The following is a 26,954-nucleotide window of genomic DNA, read 5'->3' on the forward strand; positions in this document are numbered from 1 at the left end:
TATCACTGATGAATATAGATGCAAAAATCCTCAACGAAATACTAGCAAACAGAATCCAGCAACACATTAAAAGGATCACACACCATGATCAAGAGGGATTTATCCCCGGGATACAAGGATTCTTCAAAATATGCAAATCAATCAATGTGATACAATATATTAACAAACTTAAGAATAAAAACCATATGATTATCTCAAGAGATGCAGAAAAAGCTTTTGACAAAATTCAACACTGATTTATGATAAAAACTCTCCAGAAAGTGGGCATAGAGGGAAGCTCCCCCAACATAATAAAGGCCATATATGACAAACCCACAGCAAACATCATTCTCAATGGTGAAAAAGGGAAAACATTTCCTCTAAGTTCAGGAACAATGCAAGGATGTCCACTTTCACCACTATTATTCAACATAGTTTTGGAAGTCCTAGCCACAGCAATCAGAGAAGAAAAAGAAATAAAAGGAATACAAATTGGTAAAGAAGAAATAAAACTGTCACTCTTTGCAGATGACATGATACTATACAAAGAGAATCCTAAGGATGCTACCAGAAAACTACTAGAGCTAATCAATGAATTTGGTAAATTTGCAGGATACAAAATTAATGCACAGAAATCTCTTGCATTCCTATACACTAATGATGAAAAATCTGAAAGAGAAATTAAGGAAACACTCCCATTTACCATTGCAACAAAAAGAATGAAATGCCTAGGAATAAACCTACCTAGGGAGACAAAGACCTGTATGTAGAAAACTATAAGACACTGATGAAAGAAATTAAAAATGATACCAACAGATGGAGAGATATACCATGTTCTTGGATTGGAAGAATCAATATTGTGCAAATGACTATACTACCCAAAGCAATCTACAGATTCAACGGAAACCCTATCAAATTACCAATGGTATTTTTTTATGGAACTAGAACAAAAAATCTTAAATTTTGTATGGAGACACAAAAGACCCCAAATAGCCAAAGCAGTCTTGAGGGGAAAAAAAACAGAGCTGGAGGAATCAGATTCCCTGACTTCAGACTATACTACAAAGCTACAGTAATCAAGACAATATGGTACTGGCACAAAAACAGAAACGTTGATCAATGGAACAGAATAGAAAGCCCAGAGATAAATCCATGAACCTATGGTCAAGTAATCTATGACAAAGGGGGCAAGGATATACAATGGAGAAAAGACAGTCTCTTCAATAAGTGGTGCTGGGAAAACTGGACAGCTACATGTAAAAGAATGAAATTAGAACATTCCCTAACACCATCCACAAAAATATACTCAAAATGTATTAGAGACCTAAATGTAAGACCGAACACTATAAAACTCTGGGCAGAAAACATAGGAAGAACGCTCTGACATAGATCACAGCAAGATCTTTTTTGATCCACCTCCTAGAGTAATGGAAAAAGAAATAAAAATAAACAAATGGGACCTAATGAAACTTCAAAGCTTTTGCACAGGAAAGGAAACCATAAACAAGACGAACAGACAACCCTCAGAATGGGAGAAAATATTTGCCAACGAATCAACGGACAAAGGATTAATCTCCAAAACTGAACCCATGCAGCTCAATATTAGAAAAACAAACAACCCAATCCAAAAATAGGCAGAAGACCTAAATAGACATTTCTCCAAAGAAGGCATACAGATGGCCAAGAAGCACATGAAAAGCTGCTCAACATCACTAATTATTAGAGAAATGCAAATCAAAACTGCAAGGAGGTATCACCTCACACTAGTTAGAATGGGCAACATCAGAAATTCTATAAACAACAAATGCTGGAGAGGGTGTGGAGAAAAGGGAACCCTCTTGCAGTGTTGGTGGGAATGTAAATTGATACAGCCACTATGGAGAACAGTATGGAGGTTCCTTAAAAAACTAAAAATAGAAATACCATACGATCCAGCAATCCCACTACTGGGCATATACTCAGAGAAAACCATAATCAAAAAGACGCATGCACCCCAATATTCATTGCAGCATTATTTACAATAGCCAGGTCATGGAAGCAACCTAAATGCCCATCGACAGAAGAATGGATAAAGAAGATGTGGTACATATACACAATGGAATATTACTCAGCCATAAAAAGGAGCGAAATTGGGTCATTTGTTGAGACGTGGATGGATCTAGAGACTGTCATACAGAGTGAAGTAAGTCAGAAAGAGAAAAACAAATATCGTATATTAACGCATATATGTGGAACCTAGAAAAATGGTACAGATGAACTGGTTTGCAGGGCAGAAATTGAGACACAGAGGTAGAGAACAAACGTATGGACACCAAGGCGGGAAAGCGGAGGGGGTTTGGGGGTGTTGGTGTGATGAACTGGGTGATTGGGATTGACATGTATACACTGATGTGTATAAAATTGATGACTAATAAGAAAAAAAAAGAGTGGGTTCTTTTAAAAGACCAATACAATTGAAAAACTTCTAGTACAACTGCAAAGAAAAAATGAATGACACATGCCCAATATCAGGAACGAAACAGAGGACATCACTACAGACCCTTCAGATATCAAAAGGATAGTAAGGGAATGTTATGAACAACTATACAAGCATAAATTTGACAACTTAGAGACAATGGAACAAATACTTCAAAAGCAGAACTTACCACAGCTCACACTATATGAAATGAATAATCTGAATAGTCTTAAACAATTCAAATTCTTTTTCAAATAAAAAAATAGTTTCTCAAGGCCCAGAAGGAGTCATGGAAAATTTTTGCCAAGAACTTACAGATGAATTAAAAACAATTTTGGTGCACAAAAACAACAATAAAATATATTTTGGAAAATTTGAATTTATACTCCATTATAAATGATATTAGGGAATTAGTACTGATTATATATTAAGTGTGCATTGGTATTAGTTTTGTAGAAAATCAAGGTCCTTAACCGTATGACCACACAATTGTGGACTCCACTGACAACTGGTTGTGCACACAAGAGTAAGTTAAAGTGAACACAATTATGCAACTTCTCTATATCTCTTGTTTAAGGGAAGTTGTTTGTTCTCCTCTTCCTCTCTTTAGTCTTCCAGCAGGCAGGGACATGGCCACTCAGTGACCCAGCATGGACCCAGAAGATGAGGACACCACCATGGGCATGTTGGAAGGAACGTGGGACTTTGAAAGGTTTTCTGGAGGAAAGACTTCTGGATGTGACTCGACCCTCTCTTGATGTTACATGATAGCCTATAAGACATGTTTTATTCATAGAAAGGGGCACTGTCCTTGGGACAATGCCCAGCTGAGGGGGAACCTGTCTTTAATTAGCACATATCTGTCATACAGGCTGGTGGTTCCTGTCCTCAGGGACTCAGATTCACCTTTATTAGTTTAGCCCAATCATCTGAACTAAAGGCAACAAATCTTCAACAACATCTCCCGTCTCCCACTTCTCCCTGAGTCTCTTCTGTAAACTCCAAACCCTCTGTGTTGTTGAAGCAGGAACAGCTGAACTGAGATCTGCATTTAGAAAATGTTCAGTGAGCGACTGTGATCATTGCTGGTCCATTGTCACACATCAGGGGACAAAGGAGCCCTGTGCAGTGACCACTCATGGTCACCTGGGTGCCAGGTTCAGACTCAAACTTCATGTCCTCAGGGCTACCCTTCCAAAATTTCACAGAGTATTAGGTGCAGATGTCTACTGGGGTGATGTTACTGATATGGATGGAAAAGTCTAGGCTGGAGAGAGACTAAGCAGAGGTTAGAAAGAACAAGGAGGAGGGAGGTGGGTGGGTGGACAGGGAATGAGGAACATAATTACTGTTAGTTGAAGAAAGCGAGAGGCAGGACTCTATGAACAGGAAGATCTCCCTCCTTCCTACTTTCTTTCATGGATATTTCTGTCAAAAGATCTATAAAGAAAATGCTAAACTCTTACCAGTGGTCACTCTTGGGAGTGTGGGATTTGGGGGAGGGAACTTATTTTAAAATTCTATTTTACACCTATTGTCTTCTAGATTGTTCTATAATAAACATGAATTACTACCTTTAATATTAAATAAAAAAGGTAAAGAACTGGGTCAGTTGGAGTGGAGGCCTCACCCAGAGGTTCGTCTGCATCCTGGTTCTTCTGGGGAGCAGAGGCCTCCAGCGTATGGTGTTTGGTGACCGCCGGCTGTCCGTCATGCTCCACCTGGCAGGTGAGCAGCACAGCCTCCCTGTGGGCAGATGAGTTCACCAGGAGCCAGCTCGTCCGGTTAAAGGTGCCGTCCTTGTTCTCTATGAGGGTCGAGGCCATGTGTATTCGGGACACATTTCCGTTCTCCAACCAGGTCAGCTGTAGGCGCTGGGGGTAGAACTTGCTCACCTGGCAGGTGACATTCACCTGGTTCCCCGCCATCGGGTGTTGGGTAATCGTCAAGGTCCGCGGAACTGAAACAGCATAGGCAGAAGCTCTGACCTTATGGAACCAACAGGTCACAGGAGAGGGGCTGGATAACAGCTTCCAGCACAGCAAGGGAGTCACCAGAGGACAGAGTCAGGCATGCAGCAGGTGCTCAAACACCGAGGGTCTCTTTGCATATAAATGAAATCATAAGCACACTGCAGGGCACACGGTAGGTGCTCAAGGACTGGGCTCCTATTAGGTTAATAATGTGTGTCATCTACAAGCACAGCCCCTGGCATGCAGTTGGAATATAATAACTGCAGCAAAATATATGAAATCACCAAGCACATAGGGGCCTGGCTTATAGTAGGTGCTCAGTAGTTGGAGAAACAATTGATAAAGTAAAGGAAACTACTTAGCACAGTGCTTGGCACATGATGGGTGTCAACCTGGCAGCTGCCATTAAAACAGGAGTTAGTGACCAGCTCCTCTAGGAGCCTGGTGATGGGGCAGGACTGTCAGGAAGTAGATTCCAGGCAATTTGAGGCCTGGAGCACAAAGCAGGGAGGAGGAACAGGCTGGGGCCTTGAGGGTAGGTGCGGGCTTAGGCTGGCGTGAGGGGCATCTACCTCGGATGGTCTCAGACAAGTTGGCTGTCCCACGAAGAGGAGGGTCTCCCTGCAGGGTGATGTGGGTCACCTCGCAGATGACCTGGGAGCGAACATCCCCCGGGGCCAGCACCACCTTGGTTGTGCTGGAGATGCTGTAGGAAGCGCTGTTTCCCTCTGGTTCCACGTTGGTCTGGGAGGCTGAGAGCTCATTGCCATTTTTGAACCATTTCAGGGAGATGTTTCTGGGGGAGAACCCGTGGGATTTGCAGGTGAAGCTCACTGTCTGCTCAGGTGTGACCCTCACTGCGGGGCCTGATACCACAGGAGGAGAGGGTTTGGCTACAAAAGGAACATTTATAAATGATGGACATGATTGTAATTATCATCCCTAATGATAAAAATGTGACACGGTTAAGAACCACCACACATATTATTTTTTAAATTCTTCAAATAGTTCTGGGAGGGCAGTGTCATCATGCTCATCTGACAGAGGAGACACACAGGTTCCCAGAGGTGACTCTGAGTCAGGGGCAGGGCTGACATCGAATTCCAGGCCTGAGTTCAAAGTCCACCTTCTTACATCAGCCAGGTGATTTCCCACCAGTTTGGGCAAAGGAACAAAAGTACTGATTGGTCTTACTCTCCTATTAACTGTTCCTAGCTGGGCTCCCCTGGAAAACTTAGGTAAGTTCGGAAAAGTGTTTACAGAAGTAAATGCAGGGGAAGCAGGGTCATAGCGGGACCACATGAAAGCTGAACCAGGCTGGCCATCCAACGAGAGGTGTGGCCATGGCACCTCCCAGCTCCTCGTCTGTGAAAGGAGACAGCAGGCATTATCCTTCCCGGGCTGCAGTGAGGGTTAAATCAGGCAGTGGGAGCATTTTTGCTATGAGTAAAACACAAGATGATTCACAAAATTAAACAAACACAGATCTCTCTTTAACCCAGACTGTATTTATATCCAGAGCTGTCCCTTCAGGTGTTTATGAATTTACTTCATAATTTTCATTCTTTCCACGAATATTCCAGTAGGACTAATGTATCAATCCCTGAATTTCAAAGGAAAGGGGCAAAGGGATGTTTTTCTGAGTCTGGGTTCTTCTCTTGGTTCAGTTTTGGGTTGAGAAGAAAGATCACTGAGTGCTGAGAAACCAGTGGTGGTTAATTTCTTAATTATTATTAAATCTGTAGAGACACAGACACCGGCCTATAAAGCACCCAGAGGTACACAAACCGGTAAATCAAATGTGAGGGTGGTTTCTCTCTTTAGAAGGTTCCTGTAGGGTGTTTCCCAATTGTTCATTGTTACTCAACACCTCCTGTAAAACTCGGCAGACAGCAAACATTACAAATATTTGCACTTGTAAATACTTAACTTGCTTCCTAAAACTCATCAAACGTTTGAGGACATAGCAAGGAGTTACCTTAATATGTCAAATTGTATAAACACCAGCATCCTGGACACCCCTAAAGGGACAAGATACTCTGATCAGTTACTTGTCCAGAGTTTCTTCAGAGCCTAAAGATGGCCTGATCTCTCCATCACCCTCAACACTTTAATCCCCTCACCAGCCCTGTGAGGGAGGCCCAAGAGTGACTCCATATATGGGATAAGGCTCAGGGAGGACGAAGCTGGTCAAGGGCACCCAGCAAGTAAAGGTCAGAGCTCATCTCACTGCATGCAGGACAGATTGATTTTAGTGTCACTGTTCTTTATCCTTGATCCTCAGTGTCTGTTTCTGGACAAAGTAGATACAAGCACCACCTGGTAAGATGAGCGAGGATATATGTAAAACACAAAGCCTGACATATAGTAGGTGCTTAATCAGTAACACCCATAATTTTAAAAAAATGAATAACACCCATGATTGTTATCATAAGATCTGGCCATTCTAGTTCTAAAACTACCCATTTATTTTTTAGGCAGTAAGAAGGCAAAACAAAAGCACAACAGAAACACCAAGAAGAGTCTCAAATCATGCTCCATGCAGCTGTCATGCAAAAAGCCACATGAAACAACTAGTAGAAACACCACATTATAAATCTGTTCCCATTTTTAAAAATAATTCCCTCAAGAAACAAGTTTGGGGAATTGGCTTTCAAAACACACAAGAGATCACAGGCATTTTCCTGCAGATCAGCTCTTTACAGAAGCTGGAAGCATTTTGAAAGGAGGAAGAACAGATTTTGTCAGTGTCACTGTGGTGTGTTGAGGCAGGAGGTCTCCAGGCTGAGCAGGGAGCATTTGCAGGCATTCCAGAGCCTGTTTACACACACACGTGTGTAAAGATGGGAAGGTTTCCCCAGCGATGAAGCTCGGGTCTGAACAGGGTGGTCTGAGTTGGGAGGACGCCCCTCTCAGCCCAGGTGAGCTCTGTTGGAGGTGGGGTGTGTGCCTGCCAATCGACTCCAAATGACTTTCTTGGGCATCCTAAGACCTGTCACCGTCACAGGCTATTCTGAAGCACTCACACCCAGGAGAGCTGTTCTTACAACCCAGGCACCATGGAGGACCCACCTCTGTCCTGGAAAAACCACAGCCTTCCCTCTGACCTCAGAGAACACGTGACTCAGGGCTCCTCTGCCCTGGCTGGGCACCAGCATCCTCTGCAGGAGTGAAAACACTCAGCTGCCCAGGCCCATGTCTGACCAATTAAATCAGAATTTCTAGGGTGGAACCAGGGTCTGGGGATCTTTTTACCATCTCCCAGGTGATTCTAATAAGCAGCCAAGGTCAAAAGGAACCCAGCTCCACCCCAACCCCAGTTGTACTTAGTCCTGTAGAGAAAACGACCCCATCCAAGGTCCTCTGGCTCCAGCACATCAGAGCTCACGTTGGTGGAACACGTACCATATGCCAGGTTCTACTCTAAGCTCTTGACATGCGTCCTTCATTCAGTTCCTGCAGCAGCTCTGTAAGGGCAGTTCTGTCACTGATGGACGAGGACACCAAGCCCCAATGTGGGGAGGGACTCGTCAGAGACCCCAGAGCTGGGACGGGGCAGAGCTGGGATGGAGGCCCAGGCAGGGGGGCTCTGCCCGTGCTCTCAACCACTGTGCACTGTGCTCAGTGATACCCAGTCCACCCCATCCAGGACTTCCTAGATCCCCTCGAGTCATCACAGACCCCTGAAAGGCAGCGTGATTACCACCATTTTACAGATTGGGAAACTGAGGACTAGATGGAACGGAGACTTGCCAAGATCACACAGTCTGGAAGGCCAGCACCATCGCTCCCTGAGGGGCTGTCCTGTCACCAGGTCATTGTACCCTCAGGACATCATGCAAAGGCTGTGTGATTATCCTCTTTCTACACATGAGGAAATGGGACCCAGCACAGGGAACTGGGTCACAGACTTGAAATAACACCTCGATTTGGGGGGCCCCTACTCTGTGCTGGTGATTTAGACAGAGCACCTCAAATCCTTCCAACTCTCCTGAAAGGAGAACATGATGATCACCATTTTACAGATGAGAAAACTGAGGCTGAGAGAAATGAAGGGACTGTCTCCTCACCCACCCACCATGTCCCAAAAGTATTTCTTGTCGCCTCCAAGCTTTCATGTCCATCAGCAGAGCAAGCGTCCCACCTTCACAAGCCCCCACGCTGACCACCACCCTCCCCTTTTCCCTCGGAGATTCTTGACTTCAAGCAACTACAGGGAGGAGTGGCCTCTGAGTGCCCAGGCCTGGGGACCCTGTAGCAACAAGGGAAGACATGGGCTCCTGACCCCTGAGTCTAGAATATGAACTCTTGCTCATGCAGGGGCCCCAGCACCCGCTAGGGAACACCTCCTCCTCCTCCTCCTCAGTCTGCTGAGCCAGAAATGGGCAGGCATGGTGCTGCTGGGATTGCACTGGTCCCTCTTTGCTCTGTCCATTCTACGCTTCCCAGAGCTGCTCCCACATGAGGCCTAGTGAAGGAGCAAGATCGCAACAACGGAGAGAAAAACTCCTGATGCTTTTAAGTGTGCTGAGCCCTGCATTTTAGGAACATTCAGCACATCATGAGACACTGTAGTATCTGTCTGATCTGTGGTAAAGCTAGACTTGCCTCCCATGCAGGACTTTTTAAAATGCTTATTGCTAAAGAACAGAACAATACAAGGTTTTAAGAGGACAGGCCTGGAGTTTTCTCCACACTTTGACAAGCACAGTGGGGTGTGCAGAGAGCAGGGCCGTGAGTCTAGGTACTTGGGTTCAATCTCGGCTCCCCTACCTGCTCACAAATCAGGTCCTCTCTCTGAGCCTCAGCGTCCTCATATGTGAAAGGGACAACAGACGGCCCTACCCTCAGAGCACTGGTTATAAGGAGTAAGGGCCATGAGGAGGATTCAGCATCTGACAGGCTGCTGCTCCCCTCCCCCTCCCTCCTTTCTCATCCAGGGAATCCTCTGGGCAGGCGGCCTGGGGAAGAGGATGAGCAGCCTCCTGGGAGGCAGCAGATCTGAGCGGCAGTGGAACCACTTATTAGCTGTGATTGGCTGAGCAAGGAACCGACAATCTGGGAAGTTTAGTAATACCGGCAAAATCAGGATAAAGCCAACTTCCCTGCTAATGCCTGAAGCTCTGGGAAGATTCATTTGCTACCATGACTAGGAGGGAAATTTGGCAATATAATCACACAAATTAAAATACACATACTCTCTGATCTAGCAATGCTATTTCCAGTGGGTATTTCCCCTTGAGGAGAGTGACATATGGAAATGTTATCCACTGCAGTGCTGTTTCAATAGCCCGAGGTTAGGAACACCTTAGTATCCTTCAACAGGAGACTGTAAAATGAAAACGATTGTCTCCATACCCTGAATGTTAAGTAGCTATTGAAACAATGGGCAGCTCTAGGTGCTGATATGGAATGAGGGATTTGGGATCATGTGGCTGAAAGTAGGGAGAAGTTGCCAGTCGCCTCAGGACTTAGGGCCTGAATGCGAGGAGCCTTCTGAACCTATGGGAAAGCAATGAAGACATCATGTTCAATGGTTAATTCAAGGAGCTTTCGTTCTTCAACTTCCATGCACCAGGCTCTTCCATGAAACTAGTTCCAATGCTGGTACAGGAAAGAGCTTGGCCTGGAATCAGATTGGGTTCTGGAAGGATCCCCTCACTCATTGACCATGGGACTGTGGTCTGGGTTCCAGTCACCTCTTGGCCTCAGGCCGCCATCTGTACATGGAGGGTTGGGCAGAGAGTGTCAAAGGTCCCTCCTGTGTCACAGTCAGGATTCAGGAGTTAGAAAGAGGATCCAGGGTCTTTGTCAGAAAACTCTTAATGAGTGCCTTTGCTGCCTCAATGGGGCAACCCCTAAGTCACCCACATGGGGAACCTCTTCCCTGGGGAGGGACATTCTGAGATGACCCAGCTCTGCTGGGAGCCTTCAGTGACTGTGTGAGTTGGTCCCTGAATCACAGGAGGGTTTTCCCAACAGACCCCCAGGAAACACCCAACCTCTGGGCATCTCCTCTAGCCCGGGCCATCAGAGTAAACACTGAACCTATGCCTCTAGGAATTTCTTCTCAGTGTGATGTTTCTGAAGAGGAAATAAAAAACCCTGCCCTGGAGAGACTTCTCTTTGGAAGGGGAAAGAACATAAGTTTCATGGGAGAAGAGCCCTTGTCTGCTTTGTTCACTGCTGCTTCCACAACATCTGGAGCAGGGCCTGGCACACAGTAGGTGCTCAAGAGGTGCTGAATAAAGAGAAGACTCAGCCACATGGAGGGGAGCACTCTCTGGAGGCAGGAGGTGATACCTGGGCTGTGACGGGGCAAGTCACTCAGACTTTCAGTTCCCTCATCCCTGGAACCAAAGGGCTAGACGGGATGGAAAAGGCAAGGGCTGTGGAGCCAGGCAGACTGGGGTTCCAGACTTTTCCCAGCTTTACCAGTTGCGGGGCCTTTGGCAAGTAGCACGACCTCTGCAGGCCTCAGTTTCCCTGATCTGTAGAAGGGAGTGAAATCAGATCATGATATAAGCACCCACTGCTGCACTTGATTCTTTTTTTTTTTTTTCCTTCTCAAAGGGTGGAGGGCATTCTTGTTGACTTGCTGTCACAGACCAGGGGGACAAAGGAGACCCAGGCCATACTCACCACTCACAGTGAGATGAGTGCCTGGTCCAGACTTAACCTCCACGTCAGGGCTTGCTCTCCGGAACTTCACACAGTAGTACATACCGGTGTCTGCTGGGGTGATGTTACTGATGCGGATGGAGAAGTCCGTGTTGTTTCTCCCTGTAGTATCTGAAACATTTGTTACTCGAGGGAAGGCACCTCCTTTGATACTGTAGATTAACTCTCGGCCTGGCCCTGTGCCCCTGAACCACTCAGTGGGCCCCACGGGGAACAGGGAGGTCACGCTGCAGTGCAGAGTGGCCGTCTCTCCTGCTGCAACTGAAACTGACCGCTCAGGCTGAATCACCTGCAGCTCGTTCTCACCTGCCACTCCTGGAGGGAAACACAATCGAGTTATTTATTCATCCTTAGGTGATCCAGTAGGTTTTCTCAATTATTTATCAACAACAGTTTTCATTAACTTAGTACACCATGAGCCAGCCTTGAACTCAGCCCATTGTGTGTATATTGCATGCAACCTGCACAATGAGCCTATAACGTGAGACCCTAATACAAGAGAGGAATTGAGGCACAGAGAGGTTAAATGATGTGGCAGAGAATGGGTTTGAGTACTTGAGCCCTCTTTGGAAGTGTCATACTTCACCAAATATTTCTGGCTGTTCACTTTGTCACCTCCTGGAGTGCTGCACTTCTGGCCTTTGCATTAGGTGGGACCACATGACTTCTTTAGACCACTGAGTTGTGAGGAAAAGTGATGGATATATTTTGTAGGTTATTCATTTAACTGCAAGAGCCTTTATGGACCAACGTCCGTCTTCCCCAGAGATCCACATTCTCATGATGAGGTTGGCTCCAACAACCTGGATACTTGAGTGGCAGTGATGTGCAGAGCTCCCAACACAATGAACATTTAGTTTAAGAAGAAAGTAGAATATTGTTTCAAGTCCCTAGCATTTTTTTCCAATGACATAGTCATGTTTTGTTAGTTACCGAAGGCTGCTGTAATAAATTATCTAAAATTTAGTGTCTTGAAGTGACAGCTTTATTATAATTCTGGATGTCAAAGGACCAGAAATGGTATTACTGGACTAAAATCAAGGAGTTAGTTGGGCTACATTTCTTCTGGAGGCTCTGATCATTGTCTCTCCAAATTTTTGAGACTGTCTATGCTCCTTTTCTCATGGTTTCCATCTTCTTATGACTCTAATGTTGCTTCCATTGTCACTTGTACTTCTCTTACTTTGGCTTTCCTGCCTCCTTCTTATAAGATTATATTGGGCCCCCACTGATAATCTAGGATATTCTCCCCATAGCAAGAGTCTTAACTTAATCACTTTTACAAAATCTTTTTCCAAGTAAAGTAAAATATTCACAGGTGAGTATAGGACATAGATCTCTTTGGGGGGCTACTTTTTTTTTTTTTACTTCATTTATAAATTTTTTTATCCTGAAGTATTGTTGATTTACAATGTTTTGGTAATTTCTGCTGTACAAAAATTGACTCATTTATGCATATATATATTCTTGTATATACATATATACATTCTTTTTTTAATATGTTCTTTTCCATTATGGCTTATCATAGCATACTGAATATAGTTCTCTGTGCTATATAGTAGGACCTTGTTGTTTATCCATTCCATATATAATAGATTACATTACCCCTACCCTCTCCCCCTTGGCAACCACAAGTTTGTTCTCTATGTTCGTGAGTCTGTTTCTGTTTTGTGGATAGGTTCATTTGCCTCATTTTTTTGGTGGGAGGGCATGTGGCGTAGCTTGTGGGATCCTAGTAACCCGACCAGGGATCGAACCCAGGCCCCCTGCAGTGGAAGTGTGGAGTCCTAACCACTGGACCACCAGAGAATTCCCTGTGTCATCTTTTAGATTCCACATAGAAATATCATACGGTGTTTCTTTTTTCTCTTTCTGACTTACTTCACTTAGTATGATAATCTCTAGTTGTGTTCATGTTGCTGCAAATGACATTATTTCATTCTTTTTTATGGCTGAATAGTACTCCATTGTATATATGTACCACATCTTCTTTATCCATTCATCTGTCGATGGACTTTTAGGTTGCTCCCATGTCTTAGTTATTGTGAATACTGCTGCTATGAACATAGGGGTGCATGTATCTTTTTGGATAAGAGTTTTGTCAGGATATATGCCCATGAGTGGGATCGCTGGATCATATGGTAATTCTATTTTTATTTTTCTGAGGAACCTCCATATTGTTTTCCATACTTACGTTCCTGCTAACAGTATAGGAGAGTTCTCTTTTCTCCACATCCTCTCCAGCATTTGTTATTTGTAGAGCTTTTAAGGGTGACCGTTCTGACTGATGTGAGGTGGTACCTAATTTTAGTTTTGATTTGCATTTCTCTAATAATTAGTAAGCATCTTTTCATGTGCCTATTGGCCATTTGTATTTATTCTTTGGAGAAATGTTGTTGAGTTGCATGAGCTGTTTGTATATTTTGGAAAGCAAGCCCTTGTTGGTCAAATCCTTTGTGAATATTTTCTCCCATTCAGTAGGTTGTCTTTTTGTTTTGTTTATGGTTTCTTTTGCTATGCCAAAGCTTGTAAGTTTGATTAGGTCCCATTGTTTGTTTTTATTTCTATTGCCTTGGGAGACTGACCTAAGAAACCTTTTGTACAATTTATGTCAAAAAATGTTTTGCCTATGATCTCTTCTAGGAGTTTTATGGTGTCATGACTTATGTTTAAGTCTTTAAGACATTTTGAGTTTATTTTTTTGTATGGTGAAAGGGTATGTTCTAATTTCATTGATTTACGTGCAGCTGTCCAACTTTCCCAACACCACTTGCTGAAGAGACTATCTTTTTCCCATTATATATTCTTGCTTCCTTTGTCAAATATTAATTGACTGTAAGTGTGTAGGTTTATTTCTGGGCTCTCTAGTCTGTTCCATTGATCCATATGTTTGTTTTTGTGCCAATACCATGTTATTTTGAGTACTGTAACTTTGTAGTATTGTCTGACGTCTGGGAGGGTTATGCTTCCTGCTTTGTTCTTTTTCTTCAGGATTGCTTTGGCAATTCTGAGTCTTTTGTGGTTCCATATAAATTTTAGTAGTATTTGTTCTAGTTCTGGGAAAAATGTCATGGGTAATTTGATAGAGATTGAATTAAATCTGTAGATTGCTTTGGGTAGTATGGCCATTTTAACAATATTAATTCTTCCAATCCAAGAGCATGGGATATCTTTCCTTTTCTTTGAATAATCTTCAATTTCCTTTATTAATATTTTATATTTCTCAGTGTATAAGTCTTTCACCTACTTAGTCAGGATTATTCCTAAGTATTTTATTTTTGGGGGTGTGAGTTTTAAAGGTATTGTTTGTTTTACATTCCCTTCCTGATATTACATTGTGAGTGTAAAGAAATGCAACCAATTTCTCTGTATTAATCTTGTATCCTGCTACCTTGTGGCATTTGTTGATCAGTGCTAGTAGTTTTAGTGTGGAGTCTTTAGGATTTTCTATATATAGTATCATGTCATCTGCATATAATGACAATTTTACTTCTTCCCTTCCAATTTAGATACATTTTATTCCTTTTTCTTGTCTGATTTCTGTAGCTGGGACTTCCAATACTATGTTGAATAGAAGAGGTGAGAGTGGACATCCTTGTCTTTTTCCAGATTTTAGTGGAAAGTCTTTCAGATTTTCACCATTGAGTATTATTTTAGCTGTGGGTTTGTCATAAATAGTTTTGTTCCCTGTATACCCACTTTAGCAAGAGTTTTTATCATGAATTGATGTTGAATTTTGTGAAACATTTTTTCTGCATCTATTGAGATGATCATGTGGTATTGTTTCTGGGGTGTATCATATTGATTTATTTCTGTATGTCGAAACATCCTTGTGAACTTGGGACGAATCCAACTTGTCCGTGGTGTATGATCTTGTTTGTTTGTTGTTGGATTTGGTTTGCTAATGTTTTGTTGAGAATTTTTGCATCTATATTCATCAAAGATATTGGATTGTAATTTTCTTTTTTGGCGGTGTCTTTGTGTGGTTGTGATATCAGGGTAATGGTGGCTTCATAGAATGTCTTTGGGAGTGTTCCCTCCTCTTCAACTTTTTGGAAGAGTTTGAGAAGGATCAGTATAAGTTCTTCTATGTATGTTTGGTAGAGTTCACCTGTGAAGCCATCTGGTCCTGGACTTTTGTTTGTAGGAAGTTTTTTATTACAGATTCTACTTCACCTCTCATGATCAGTCTATTCAAATTATCTGTTTCTTCTTGATTCAGTATTGGTGGGCTGTATGTTTCTAGAAACTTGTCCATGTCTTCTATGTTGTCGAATTTGTTGGCATGTAACTGTTCATAGTATTCCCTTATGTTTTTTTGTATTTCTGCAGTATCAGATGTAATGTCTCCTTTTTCATTTCTTGTTTTGTTTATTCAGGATCTCTCTCTTTTCTTCTTGGTGAGCCTGGCCAAAGGTTTGTCAATCTTGTTACCCTTTCAAAGAACCAATTCTTGGTATTTTTGATTTTTTCTACTTTTTTTTAATCTCTATTTTATTTCCTCTCTGATATTTATTATTTCCTCCTTTCTGCTGGCTTTACATTTTGTTTGTTCTTTTTTTCTAATTCTTTTAAGTGGTAGGCTATGTTGTTTATTTGAGAATTTTCTTGTTTTTTTGATGAAGGCTATGAACTGTAATGCTATGAACTTCCCTCTAAGGACTGCATTTGTTGCATCCCATAGATTTTGTATTGTTGTGTTTTCATTGTCATTTGTCTCAAGGTATTTTATTAATTTCCTCTTTGATTTCATCGTAGACCCATTGGTTTTTTAGTAGCATGTTAATTGGTCTCCATGTAATCTTTTTTCTCATTTCTTTTTCTGTGGTTGATTTTTAGTTGAATGCTGTTGTGTTCAGAAAGGATGTTTCAGATAATTTCTATACTCTTAAATTCATTGAGGTCTGTTTTGTGCCCCAATATGTGATCATTCCTAAAGAATGTTTCATGTGCACTTGAAAAGGATGTGTAGTCTGTTGGGTTTTTTAAATGTAAAATCCTGAAAATATCAATGAAGTCTAACTGTTCTATTGTATCATTTAGGACATTCTGTCTAGAAGATCTGTCCATTGATGTGAGTGGAGTGTTAAAGTCTAATTATTGTATTCCTGTCAATTTCTCCCTTTATTTCTGTTAGTATTTATTTTATGTATTTGGCTGCTCCTATATTAGGTGCATATATGTTGACTAGTGTAAAATCCTCTTCTTATGTTGAGCCTTTTATCATTATATAGTGTCCTTCTTTATCTTTAGGGTCTTTGTTTTAAAGTCTATTTTGTCTGATATGAGTATTGTGACCCCCACTTTCTTCTCATTTCTGTTTGCATGAAATATCTTTTTCCATCCCCTTACTTTCAATCTATGTGTGTCTTTTGCCCTAAACTGGGTGTCCTGTAGGCAGCATATTGTAGGCTCTTGTTTTTTTATCCAATCTGCCACTCCGTACCTTTTTGATTGGAGCTTTCATTCCATTGATATTTAACGTAATTATTGATAGCTATGTATTTATTGCCATTTTATGCCTGTTTTCCCATTGATTTTGTATTTCTTCTTTGTCCCTTTCATTTTATTTTTGTGGTTTGATGATTTTCTTTTGTATTATACTTATTTCTCTTCTTTGTGGTTTTTGTGAGTCTATTGTATGTTTTTGATTTGTGGTTACCCTTTTTTTCAAGTATATTAACCCCATCTATATCTACTTGCCTTAGACTGGTAGTCATAGAGGCTCAAACACATTCTAGGAAATGAAAACAAATGTACATTTTCTTACTCTCCTCTTCCACATTCTATCAGTATGATTCTGATGTCCTCTTTTACATGTTCATGTTCATCCTTTTGCTGTTCATGGTGGTTATCATCACTTTCACAGAATATTTTTGATTTTTAAAATCTGCATACTAGCTTATTTAAGTGATTTGCTTTCCAACTGTGATTTTCTCTTTCCTATATATTCTTACTTCTTTTCTAGAGAAGACCTTTCAATATTTCCTTTAGAATAGGTTTAGTATTGCTGTTTTCTTTTAGCTTTGCTTGTCTGAGAAATTCTTTATCTCTCCTTCTATTCTAAATTATAATCTTGCTGGGTAGAGTATTCTAGGTTGCAGATTTTTCCTTTTCAGGGCTTTGAATATATCTTGCCACTTCCTTCTGTCTTTCAAAGTTTCTGTAGAGAAATCTGCTGATAGCCTTATAGGGGTTCCCTTGTAATTAATTCTTTGTTTTTCTATTGCTGCCTTTAGAATCCCCTCTTTATCAACTTTTGCCATTTTCTATTAGAATACGTCTTAGTGTAGGTGTCTTTGGGCTTACCTTGTTTGGGACCCTCTGTGCTTCCTGTACTTGGATATCTGTTTCCTTCTTTAGGTGTGGGAAGTCTTCAGCCATAATTTCTTCAAATACATTTTTGATCCCCTTTTCTCTTTCTTTCCTTTCTGGAATTCCTATTATGTGTAGATTGGTAAGCTTTATATTATCCCATAGGTCTCTTATATTGCTTTCTTTTTTTTTTTTTCATTTGGCTTTCTGTCTGCTGTCCTGATTGGGTGATTTCCATTATTCTATCTTCCAGATCACTTATTTCTTCTTCTGCATTATTCATTCTGCTATTCATTGTCTTTAGTTCACTTTTTGTCTCAGCAAATGAGTTTTCTATTTTTTCTTGGTTCCTCTTCATAGTTTCTAGTTCCTTTTTACAGTGTTCTGCATTTCTGTTGATACCCTTTCTTAATTCCTTCAGTATTTTCATTATCTCCTTTTTGAAATCTGTGTCTATTACTAAAGAGGTCTGTTTCATTGTTTATTCTTTCAGGGGAATTCTCTTGGTCTTTTAACTGGGATTGGCTCCTCTGCTTCTTCATTTTACTCATATTTTTCTTATTCTGTGAGTTTAGGAGAAAAAATTATCTACTGTGGTCTTTGAAGACTCTTTATATATGGGAGTGTCCCTGTGTAGCTTGTGTGGGTTTAACATTTTTGGTGTGAGGGCTGTTTTTAGTATGGATGCCTGCCAACTCTTTCCTCAGTGTGTTGGTCATTATCCCCTTTGTAGGGGGTGTGCAGATGCAGTGGTTGGTGCCTGGTCCTGGGGTTCTTGGCAGCAGTGTTGGCTCACACGTGCCTTGGAGCATGTGATGGGAGTGGAGGCAGCTCTCAATCACTCCTGTAGCTCCAGGGGGCAGCAGTGGCATCTTGTAACTGTTCCTTGTGACTGCTCCTGAAGCAAGGGGTTAGTGGTGGTGACTGACAATAGCTCCTGGAGCTTGTGTAGGCAGTGTCCTGCCACCTGAAAGCATGCATGGGGAAAAAGGCTGCAATGGCATGTCCTGCTCCTCCCCTCACACATCCCCCAAACAATGGTGCCTGGCCTCTAAGGTGGCCCAGGCTTCCTCTGCATACACCCTCAGGTGGGGTTGCACCAGGCTCCAGGACCTTCCGGCTGTTTCCACGCAGACCACCCCAATCCTTTCCCGGGGTCTGATCTCTGAATCCCAAGCTTTAGCACCCAGCCACCCCCTGCATGGGAAGATGAACATCTCAGGCTGGGGAGTGCAGGGCTGTGGCACTGACCATCTGTGCCAGTCTCTCTCCATTCTAGCTGCTGTAAACCAGTTGTTGCATTCTCTTCTGAGGCTCTGAAGCTCCCCATCTGTCCTAGCTGATCTCCCCACTTGTGAGGGGACTTGCCAGGGTGCAGAACTTTTCCTCTTTCACAGTTCCCTCCAAGGGGTACAGGTCCCATCCAGATTCCTGTCTCATTTTCATTATTTTTTCTTTTGTCCTACTCGGTTACATGGAGAATTTCTTGCCCTTTCAGAAGTCTAAGTTCTTCTGCCAGTGTTCACTAGATATTCTGTGAGAATTATTCCACATGTAGATATATTTTTGATGTATTTGTAGGAAGAGTTGAGCTTCACATCTTCCTAGTCTGCCATCTTGATTGCTCCTCCTATATTGAGGGGTATTTTCTGTCTACCACACACATCTGTCCTGACAGTTACAGAAACCAGTTGCCATAAGAAAACTCTATGTATGTGTCATTGTCACACAGGATGAATGACAAGGCAACTTACTGGAATCTGAAGAAGGGTTATTCAAGCAGCCCACCGGTCAAATAGTTTGTAAAATTAAACTAGATCAGTGACAGAAGAGGAAATAAAATATTCACAAATACATAGAAATCAAACAACCTTCTCTTTAAAAATCAGTAGGTCAAAGAAGAAATCACAAGAGAAATTAGAATGCCTGGAGAAAAATGAAAACATAAACACATAACACCAAAACGTGTGAGATGCACAGAAAGCAACCCTAAAGAGAAATTTATGGCTGAAAATGCAGACATTTAAGAAAAGAAAACAGTAACTTTACTATACACCATAAGAAACTAGAGAAAGAAGAGTAAAGTAAACCCAAAACCCAAAGCTAGAAAAGAAAGGAAATAGTCAAGATTAGTGAAGAGAAAAATAAAATGTGAATTAAAAAAAAAAAGATAATCAACAAAACCAAGAGTGGTTCTTCAAAAAGATTCATACAATTGACAAAATTTTAGCTAGAATGACTAAGGAAAAAAAACAAAAACAGGGAGAGAGAGAGAGAGAGAGAAGGCCCAAATAACTAAAATCAGAAATAAAAGAACATACTAATAATTTTACAGAGATAAAAATGATTATAAAAGAGTACTATGAATGATTAAACACCAAGAAATTGGATAACCTAGATAAAATGGACCAATTACTAGAAATACACTACACCAAGGCTGAATTATGAAGAAATATAAAATCAGAGTAGTCCTATAACTAGCAATGAGATTCAATCAATAATCAAAAACCTCCCAACAATGACAGGTCCAGGACCACTTGGCTTCACTGCTGAATTCTCCCAAACTTTTAAAGAAAACTAACATTATTCCTCCTCAAACACTTCCAAAAAATTGAAGAGGAAGGAAGCCTTCTTAATTTTTTCAGAGCCTATTAAAACTCATTCTCAGCATTATCCTGACACCAAAGCCAGACAAAGGCATAAGAAGAAAATACAGACCAATATCTTTTATGACTATTGATGCAACAATCATCAACAAAATGTTATCAAACCCAATTCACTAGTATATTAAAAGACTTATGCACCATGGCCAACTGGGATTTATTGTGAAAATGGTTCAACATATGAAAATCAAACAATTCATTTTACCACTTTAATAGAATAAAGAGGAAAAAAAGATCATCTCATCTGATGCAGAACAAGCATTTAATAAAAGTCAACATTTTCCATGATAAAAACAATCAATAAACTAGGAATAGATGGAAAATTGCCCAATAAATGAAGTCATATATGAAAAACCCACAGCTAACAGCCTAGTTGATGGTGAAATTCTGTAAGCTTTTCCCCTAAGATCAGGAATAGAACAAAGATGCCCACTTTTGCCACTTCTGGTCAACACAATACTGGAAGTTCCAACAAAAGCAATTAGGCAGGAAAAAATATATAAAAGGCATTCAAATTGGAAAGAAAAAAGTAAAACTCTCTTGTTTGTACATGACATGATTTTTTATGTAGCAGTTCTGAAGATTCCAACATTTAAAAGCATTAGAGCTAATAAATAAATTCAGCAAATTTTTGAGATATAAAGTCAACACACAAAAATCAGTTGCTTTTCTACACACTAGTGACAAACAATCCCAAAAGGAAGTTAAGCTAGCAATTTCATTTGTAATAGCTACAAAAAGTATAAAATACTTAGGAGTAAATTTCACCATGGAAATGAAAGACTTGTGCATCAAAAAGTACAAAACATTGCTGAAAGAAATTAAAGAAGACATAAATAAATGAACAAAACATCCTGTTATTAAGGATTGGGAGACTTAATATTGTTAAAATGTCAATATTACCTGAAGAAACTACAACAATCAATACAATCTCTATTAAAATCTCAAAGACATTTTTTTTGCAGAACTAGAACACCCCATTCTAAATTTCATATGAAATCTCAAGGAACCTCAAATCAGCAATCTTGAAAAAGAAGCACATAATTTGTGGAGTCACATTACCAGATTTAAAACCTTAATACAAAGCTACAATAATCAAAATAGTGTGGTACTCACATTAAGAAACATATATAGACCAAAGGTAATGAATAGAGAACCTAGAAATAAACCCTCACATATATAGTCAAGTGATTTCTAACAAGGGTGTCAAGATCATTCAATGGACAAAGAACAGTGTTTTCAATACATGAATTTGAGGAAACTTGATATTCACATACAAAAGAATGAAGCTGGATCGTTAGCTTACACCATATACAAAAATGGTGTATAATCAAAGACCTAAATGTAAGAGCTAGAGCTACAAAATTCTGAGAAAAACTCACAGGTGAAACACTACATGACATTGAATTTGGCAATAATTTCTTGGATATGACACGGAAGGCAACAAAAAAATATTTTAGAAATTTTAATCTTGACTTCATCAAGATTAAAACTTTCCTGCATCAGAGGATACTACCAAGAGAGTGAAAAGACAATTTACAGAATGAGAGAAAACATTTGCAAATCATATATCTCATAAGGGATATGTATCAAGAATATTTAAAGAAATCCTACTATTCAGCAACAAAATAACAAACAACTAAATTTTAAAATGAACAAAAGAATTGAATAGATGTTTCTCTAAAGAAGATATACAGATGGTCAATAAGTATGTTAAATGATGTTCAACGTCACTAATAATTGGGAAAGTGCAAATTAAAACCACAGTGAGATACCCCTACATATCCTGTAAGATGGCTGTTACCAAAAACAAAACAAAACAAAAAAATTGAAAATAAGGGTTGGTAAAATGTTTAGAAATTGAAACTCTTGTGCATTGCTGATAGGAGTGCAAAAATGGTGGAGTCTCCGTGGAAACACTAGTGTTTTTTAAAAAGTTTTTTTTAACTCTTTGTTATTTTTTTAAGTTAAACATAGAATTTACTATATGATCCAATAAATCCACTCTTAGGTGTATACCCTAAATAATTAAAAGCAGAAATTCAAGCATAAAATTGTCCATCAATGTTCATAGCACCATTATTCTCACTACCAAAAGGTAGTAGAAACAACCCAAAATTTCATCAACTGATGAATGTATAAAGAAAATGTGGTGTGTGAGTGCGTGCATGTAAAATGGAATACAACTCAGCTGTAAGAAAGAATGAAAATTTGCTATTTGCAGCAACATGAATGGACTTGGAAGGCATTGTGCTAAGTGAAGTAAGTCAGACAAAGACAAATACTGTATGATATCACTTATATGTGGAATCTAAAGAATACAACAAACTAGTTAATATAACAAGAAAGAAACAGACTCACAGACATAGAGAAAAAACTAGTGGTTACCAGCGGGGAGAGGGAAGGTGGGAGGGGCCATATAGGGGTAGGCAATTAAGAGTTACAAATTATTATGTATAAAATAAGCTACAAGGATATACTGTACAACACCAGGAATGTAGTCAATATTTTATAATAACTATAAATGGAGTATAACCTATAAAATTGTGAATCACTATATTGTACACCTGTAACTTATGTAATATTTTACAACACTTACAGTTCAATAAAAAAGGGTAGTATAAACAACCCAAAATTCCATTAATGGATGAAAGGATAAACAAAATGTGATATATATATATATATAATATATATACACATATACATATAAAATATATATGAAATATGTATGAAATATATACAATAAATTTCAGCCCTAAAAAACAATGATATTCTGACACCTTCCACAGCATGTATGAACGTTAAAAATATGCTCAGTGAAATAAGCTAGGTTCAAAAGGAAAATAGATGATTCCACTTATATCAAGTCCATAGAATAGGCAAATTCACACAGAAAAAGTAGAATACGGGTTACCAGTGGCTGCAGGGAAGGAGAAATGGGGAGTTATAGCTTAATGGATACAGAGTTTCTGCTACATATGTTGAAAAAGTTCTGGAAATGTATACTGGTGATGGCTTCACAACATTGTGAAGGAACATAGTGCCAATTTGTAACCTTCTAAATAGTTAAAATGGTAACTTTCATGTTATGTATATTTTACTGCAATAAAAGATGTGAACCGAAATAAGATGATTGCCCCATGCAAGAAAACAAAATGTGTGGTTCTAAACGCTGATACATTTGAGAAACCTACAAGTGAATGGGGAGATAGAACAATGGAGGCAATCAAAGAAACAATAAACTCCAAAATCGTGTTTTGAAAAGAATTGTGGGTGGTTGACTATGTTTGGACAATGAGTTATGAGTTGAAGGGACATGAGTCACTGCTGGGCCAATCATTTAACTACAGTTGCAAGTTTTCCAGGTTGAGTTCACAGCCTCACTGACTACCAAGTTTCTGGAGATACAGAGAAATGTAAACACATTCCATCTTCTCTGAAATGTCCTATTAAACAGGCATGGGTCTAACTGCAGAGATATAAACCAGAGGAGCAGGCTGTTGTGGTGCCACAAGCAAATCCTGTGTTCTTTTCTATTTCTTCCCTCCTCCTTAGGGAGAAAATTTGTGGCTCTCCTTTGCAGAGTGTGAGCTGGTAAACCCACCCACTAAGCACTGTTTCTAACCAATCATGCCACCTAAGGAGGGCACATGCTATTACAGGGAAGGTCCAGGGAAGGTGATGTGCCAAGAATATCAAGTGGTTTGGATTTTTAAGTCTGGAGAAGAAGAGTGAGGTCAGGGAAGCTGAACTGCTAAGACAAAAATGGGAAGAAATATGAAAGATCGTTGGAAGGAGAAATGAAAGGAGAGGAGGAGAAAAGAGGGATAAGAGGGTTGAGAGGAGCCAGGGGATAGCAAAAACACTACAATCTGTGTATCAATAATTCTCCTATTACCTCTCTGGTCTAGGCCTTTCTCCTGAACTCTGGACTTGTATGTCCAACTATCCACTCGTCATCTTCTTTGGATAGAAATAAACATCCCACAGTTAACACATCTAAAACTGAACTGAATTTCCCCTACACCCTCTATATCTCACCTGAATCCCCTTTCTTCTTCCAGATGCTCAGGTCTCAAAACCTTGGAGCTTTTCTCTCCCACCACAAATCCTACACATCAAGAAATCCTGTTGCCTCCTCTTCGGCGTGCATCCAGAATCTGAACTCTTTCTCTTATCTCTACTAGCTACTCTCCAGCTGCAACCCACTTTTACTTTTGTTGCATGAATGTCATGACCTCAAATGCTCTAGTTGCCTCTGTCTGTGTCCTCTGCAGTCTATTCTCAACGAAATGCTAGAATAAATTAAAACTCGTGTTAGATCATGTCACTTCTCCCTTCAAAACTTTGCAATGGCAACGATTTCACTCAGAGCAAAAGCCCAAATCTTTCAACACAGGAGGATGATTCTACTTTCAGGACCTTTGCACATGCTGTTTCCTGTCAGGAAGGCTCCTCCTACAGATAACCACATGGCTCACTCCAGAACCTTCTTTCAATCTTTGCTCACATTTCCCCTTCTAAGTGATGCCCCCCACACACACACACACAAGACTACCAGGTTTAAAATGCATCCCACGCTACAGATTCTCCGAATTCTGTCATGCCGCCACTTTTTTTTAAAACACTTATCACTTTCTAATATACTATATTATTTACTTAATTATAAGTCTATTGTTTATTGTCAGTTCTTCCACTAAGATAAATACCCATGCAGGCAACTCCTTTGACTTGTATTCACCAAGGCACCCCATGTTCCTATAAGAGTTCCTGGCATATTAGTATGCAAAAAATATATGTATGTTGTGGGAATTGGCTAGTGTGACATCTCCCTGAGGCACTTAATTCTAAGTGGGTAATCTCTGTGAAAATTATGTCAGAAACTGAGTTTCCCATGTACATGAGTTGGGGAAAAACAAAAAGGAACTTGCATGTAGGCAGGAAGCAGAAGAGCTCAGAAAAAGGAAAACCACAAGCCCTCTTCCCCACACTCCACCCTTCTACACATCCATTGGCAGAAACTTCAGAAATCTCATGGGATGGAAGCAGGGCCACAGTATCAAGAAGAGCAATTATTAAAATCATGAGCTCTAGAATGAGATTGCTTGAGTTCAAATCATACCTCTACCATGTACCACTGAGTGACCTTGAACTTCTCCTTGCTCAATTTTCTTATCTGTAAGGTAGGGGTGACAAGAGGATCTAGCTTGGATATAATGATTACATGAGTTAACAGCTGTGGGCATTTTCAGCAGTGTCTGGCACACAATGAGTGTTTAAGAAAATGAATAGTTATTACTCATTAGATTTCTTGAGGCATGGAGGCTTCAACTAGCATTCAATGTTATAGCTATAGATAGTTATAGATATGGATATAAATATAATTACAGATACAGATATAGATATGGATATGAATATATAGGTCATATAGGCAAGAGTCTCTGTGTCTTTGATACCCTCTTTTCTTCCTCACCCTTACCCAGCATGGAAGAGTGGACTCCAAGTTAGCAATGCACAAAATTCTACTCATTTACCAGGAGAGAAGTTTTCTTGTCTTAGGTGTGGGTAAGGGGTAGATTTATAGAGAAGTAGAAAAGGAGGGATGTTGCTGAAAGACAGCAAAGACTAAACATCTGATCATGTCATCTCATGTAGACTGAAAAATGATTTAGGGGAAAAATAAGGAAGTCTTTTTGAAATCCAATGTGTCTGGGAACAATTCCTCACACCCACATATACACATACATACACACACGCACACATTAATACATGCATCCACAAACGTGTATTAAAGTGTAACCTAGTACGCTAGTGGACTGGTTGTTTTGAGGATCAAACAAAATTATAACACACGTTAAAAGCTTAGTGAAAAAAAAATTTAGCACATAGAAAAACCATCCAACACATCATTGACAAAAGTTTGGAAGTACACATTGCAAGATTTGAACTCTGCTGTTCTCTGAGTGGCATGATGGGTGATGACAAATCTATTGTCTCCTCAGAATTTTCTGATTTTTCTTCCATTAGCCTTCTCTGAGAAGCTGAGCAGCACAACATGGTTAAAAGAATCATCTCTGGAGTTGTACGGCCTGGACAAGAATCCTGTGCTCCACTGCCTTAGATAGGTGATGTCAGGCAAGTTACTGTCTCTGCCTTAGTTTCCCCATCTGCAAATCAGGGATAATAGTCATAGCTACCACACTGGGATGTTGTGAGGATTAAACAAGTTAATACACACAAAGCTGTTATCGTTGGTGTTTGAAGCATCATCTGTTTCAGTGTCTCTGGTAACCAACTGCTGGCAATGGATCCACAGAGAAAATGCTCAGATCCCTGATTTCATGCTCCTGAATAATGCCCAGTCCTTGGACTTCTGTGGCTGCCCGGGTGGCACACCCATGTTTACATTTAAGACCTAAAAATCCAGGGGTAAGTGGAGGTCCAGGGGTCAGGGAAAGGGGATTCTACCCCAAGGAATGCTTACCTGTGAGTCCCAGCAGTAGAGTCAGCAGCAGGCAAGGAGGAGGATGGTGGGACAAGGAGACAGGGATGGGCATCATGGAAGCCTGAGGAGCCTGCTCTGTCCAAATGTGTGTCCTGGGGAGAACCTGCACCTCTGTGCTCTGTGGAGAGGAAGGAAGCCCCACCTCCCAATGATGTAAGAGGAAGTGCCTATGATGGGGTGAAATGGCTGTGAGATCTTAATCCGCTTCTAGGTTCTAGACAGTTCCTGCTTCAGATGGTGAAATGGAAATCAGGCAGAGAAAGCAGATGGAAAGTGAGAAGTTACTCATCTTATGTTTTCAGAGGGATTGGACAAGCCTAACAGAAATAAACTTTCTCCCTACTTGGGGTCTCTGTTCTCTCCACAGGGCCCCTCACTCCATT

The 26,954-nt window shown here is 40.6% G+C and overlaps 1 protein-coding gene across 1 annotated transcript in view; it reads right to left on the bottom strand.

Moving 5' to 3' along the window:
* Positions 1-26,662, bottom strand: part of LOC118880519 (signal-regulatory protein beta-1-like) — a 34,171-nt gene extending 7,509 nt beyond the window's left edge. The window contains exons 1-4 of the mRNA XM_036824128.1: positions 26,551-26,662; positions 11,050-11,403; positions 4,980-5,300; positions 4,065-4,394 (exon numbers count right to left, since the gene is read on the bottom strand). Of these exons, the coding sequence (XP_036680023.1) occupies positions 4,065-4,394; positions 4,980-5,300; positions 11,050-11,403; positions 26,551-26,626 (1,081 nt within the window). The 5' untranslated portion in view covers positions 26,627-26,662. The remainder of the gene's footprint in view (positions 1-4,064; positions 4,395-4,979; positions 5,301-11,049; positions 11,404-26,550) is intronic.
* Between the last annotated feature and the right edge of the window lie 292 nt (positions 26,663-26,954).

The sequence above is a fragment of the Balaenoptera musculus genome, chromosome 15, assembly GCF_009873245.2.
Source record: "Balaenoptera musculus isolate JJ_BM4_2016_0621 chromosome 15, mBalMus1.pri.v3, whole genome shotgun sequence".
In the NCBI taxonomy this organism is placed as follows: domain Eukaryota; kingdom Metazoa; phylum Chordata; class Mammalia; order Artiodactyla; family Balaenopteridae; genus Balaenoptera; species Balaenoptera musculus.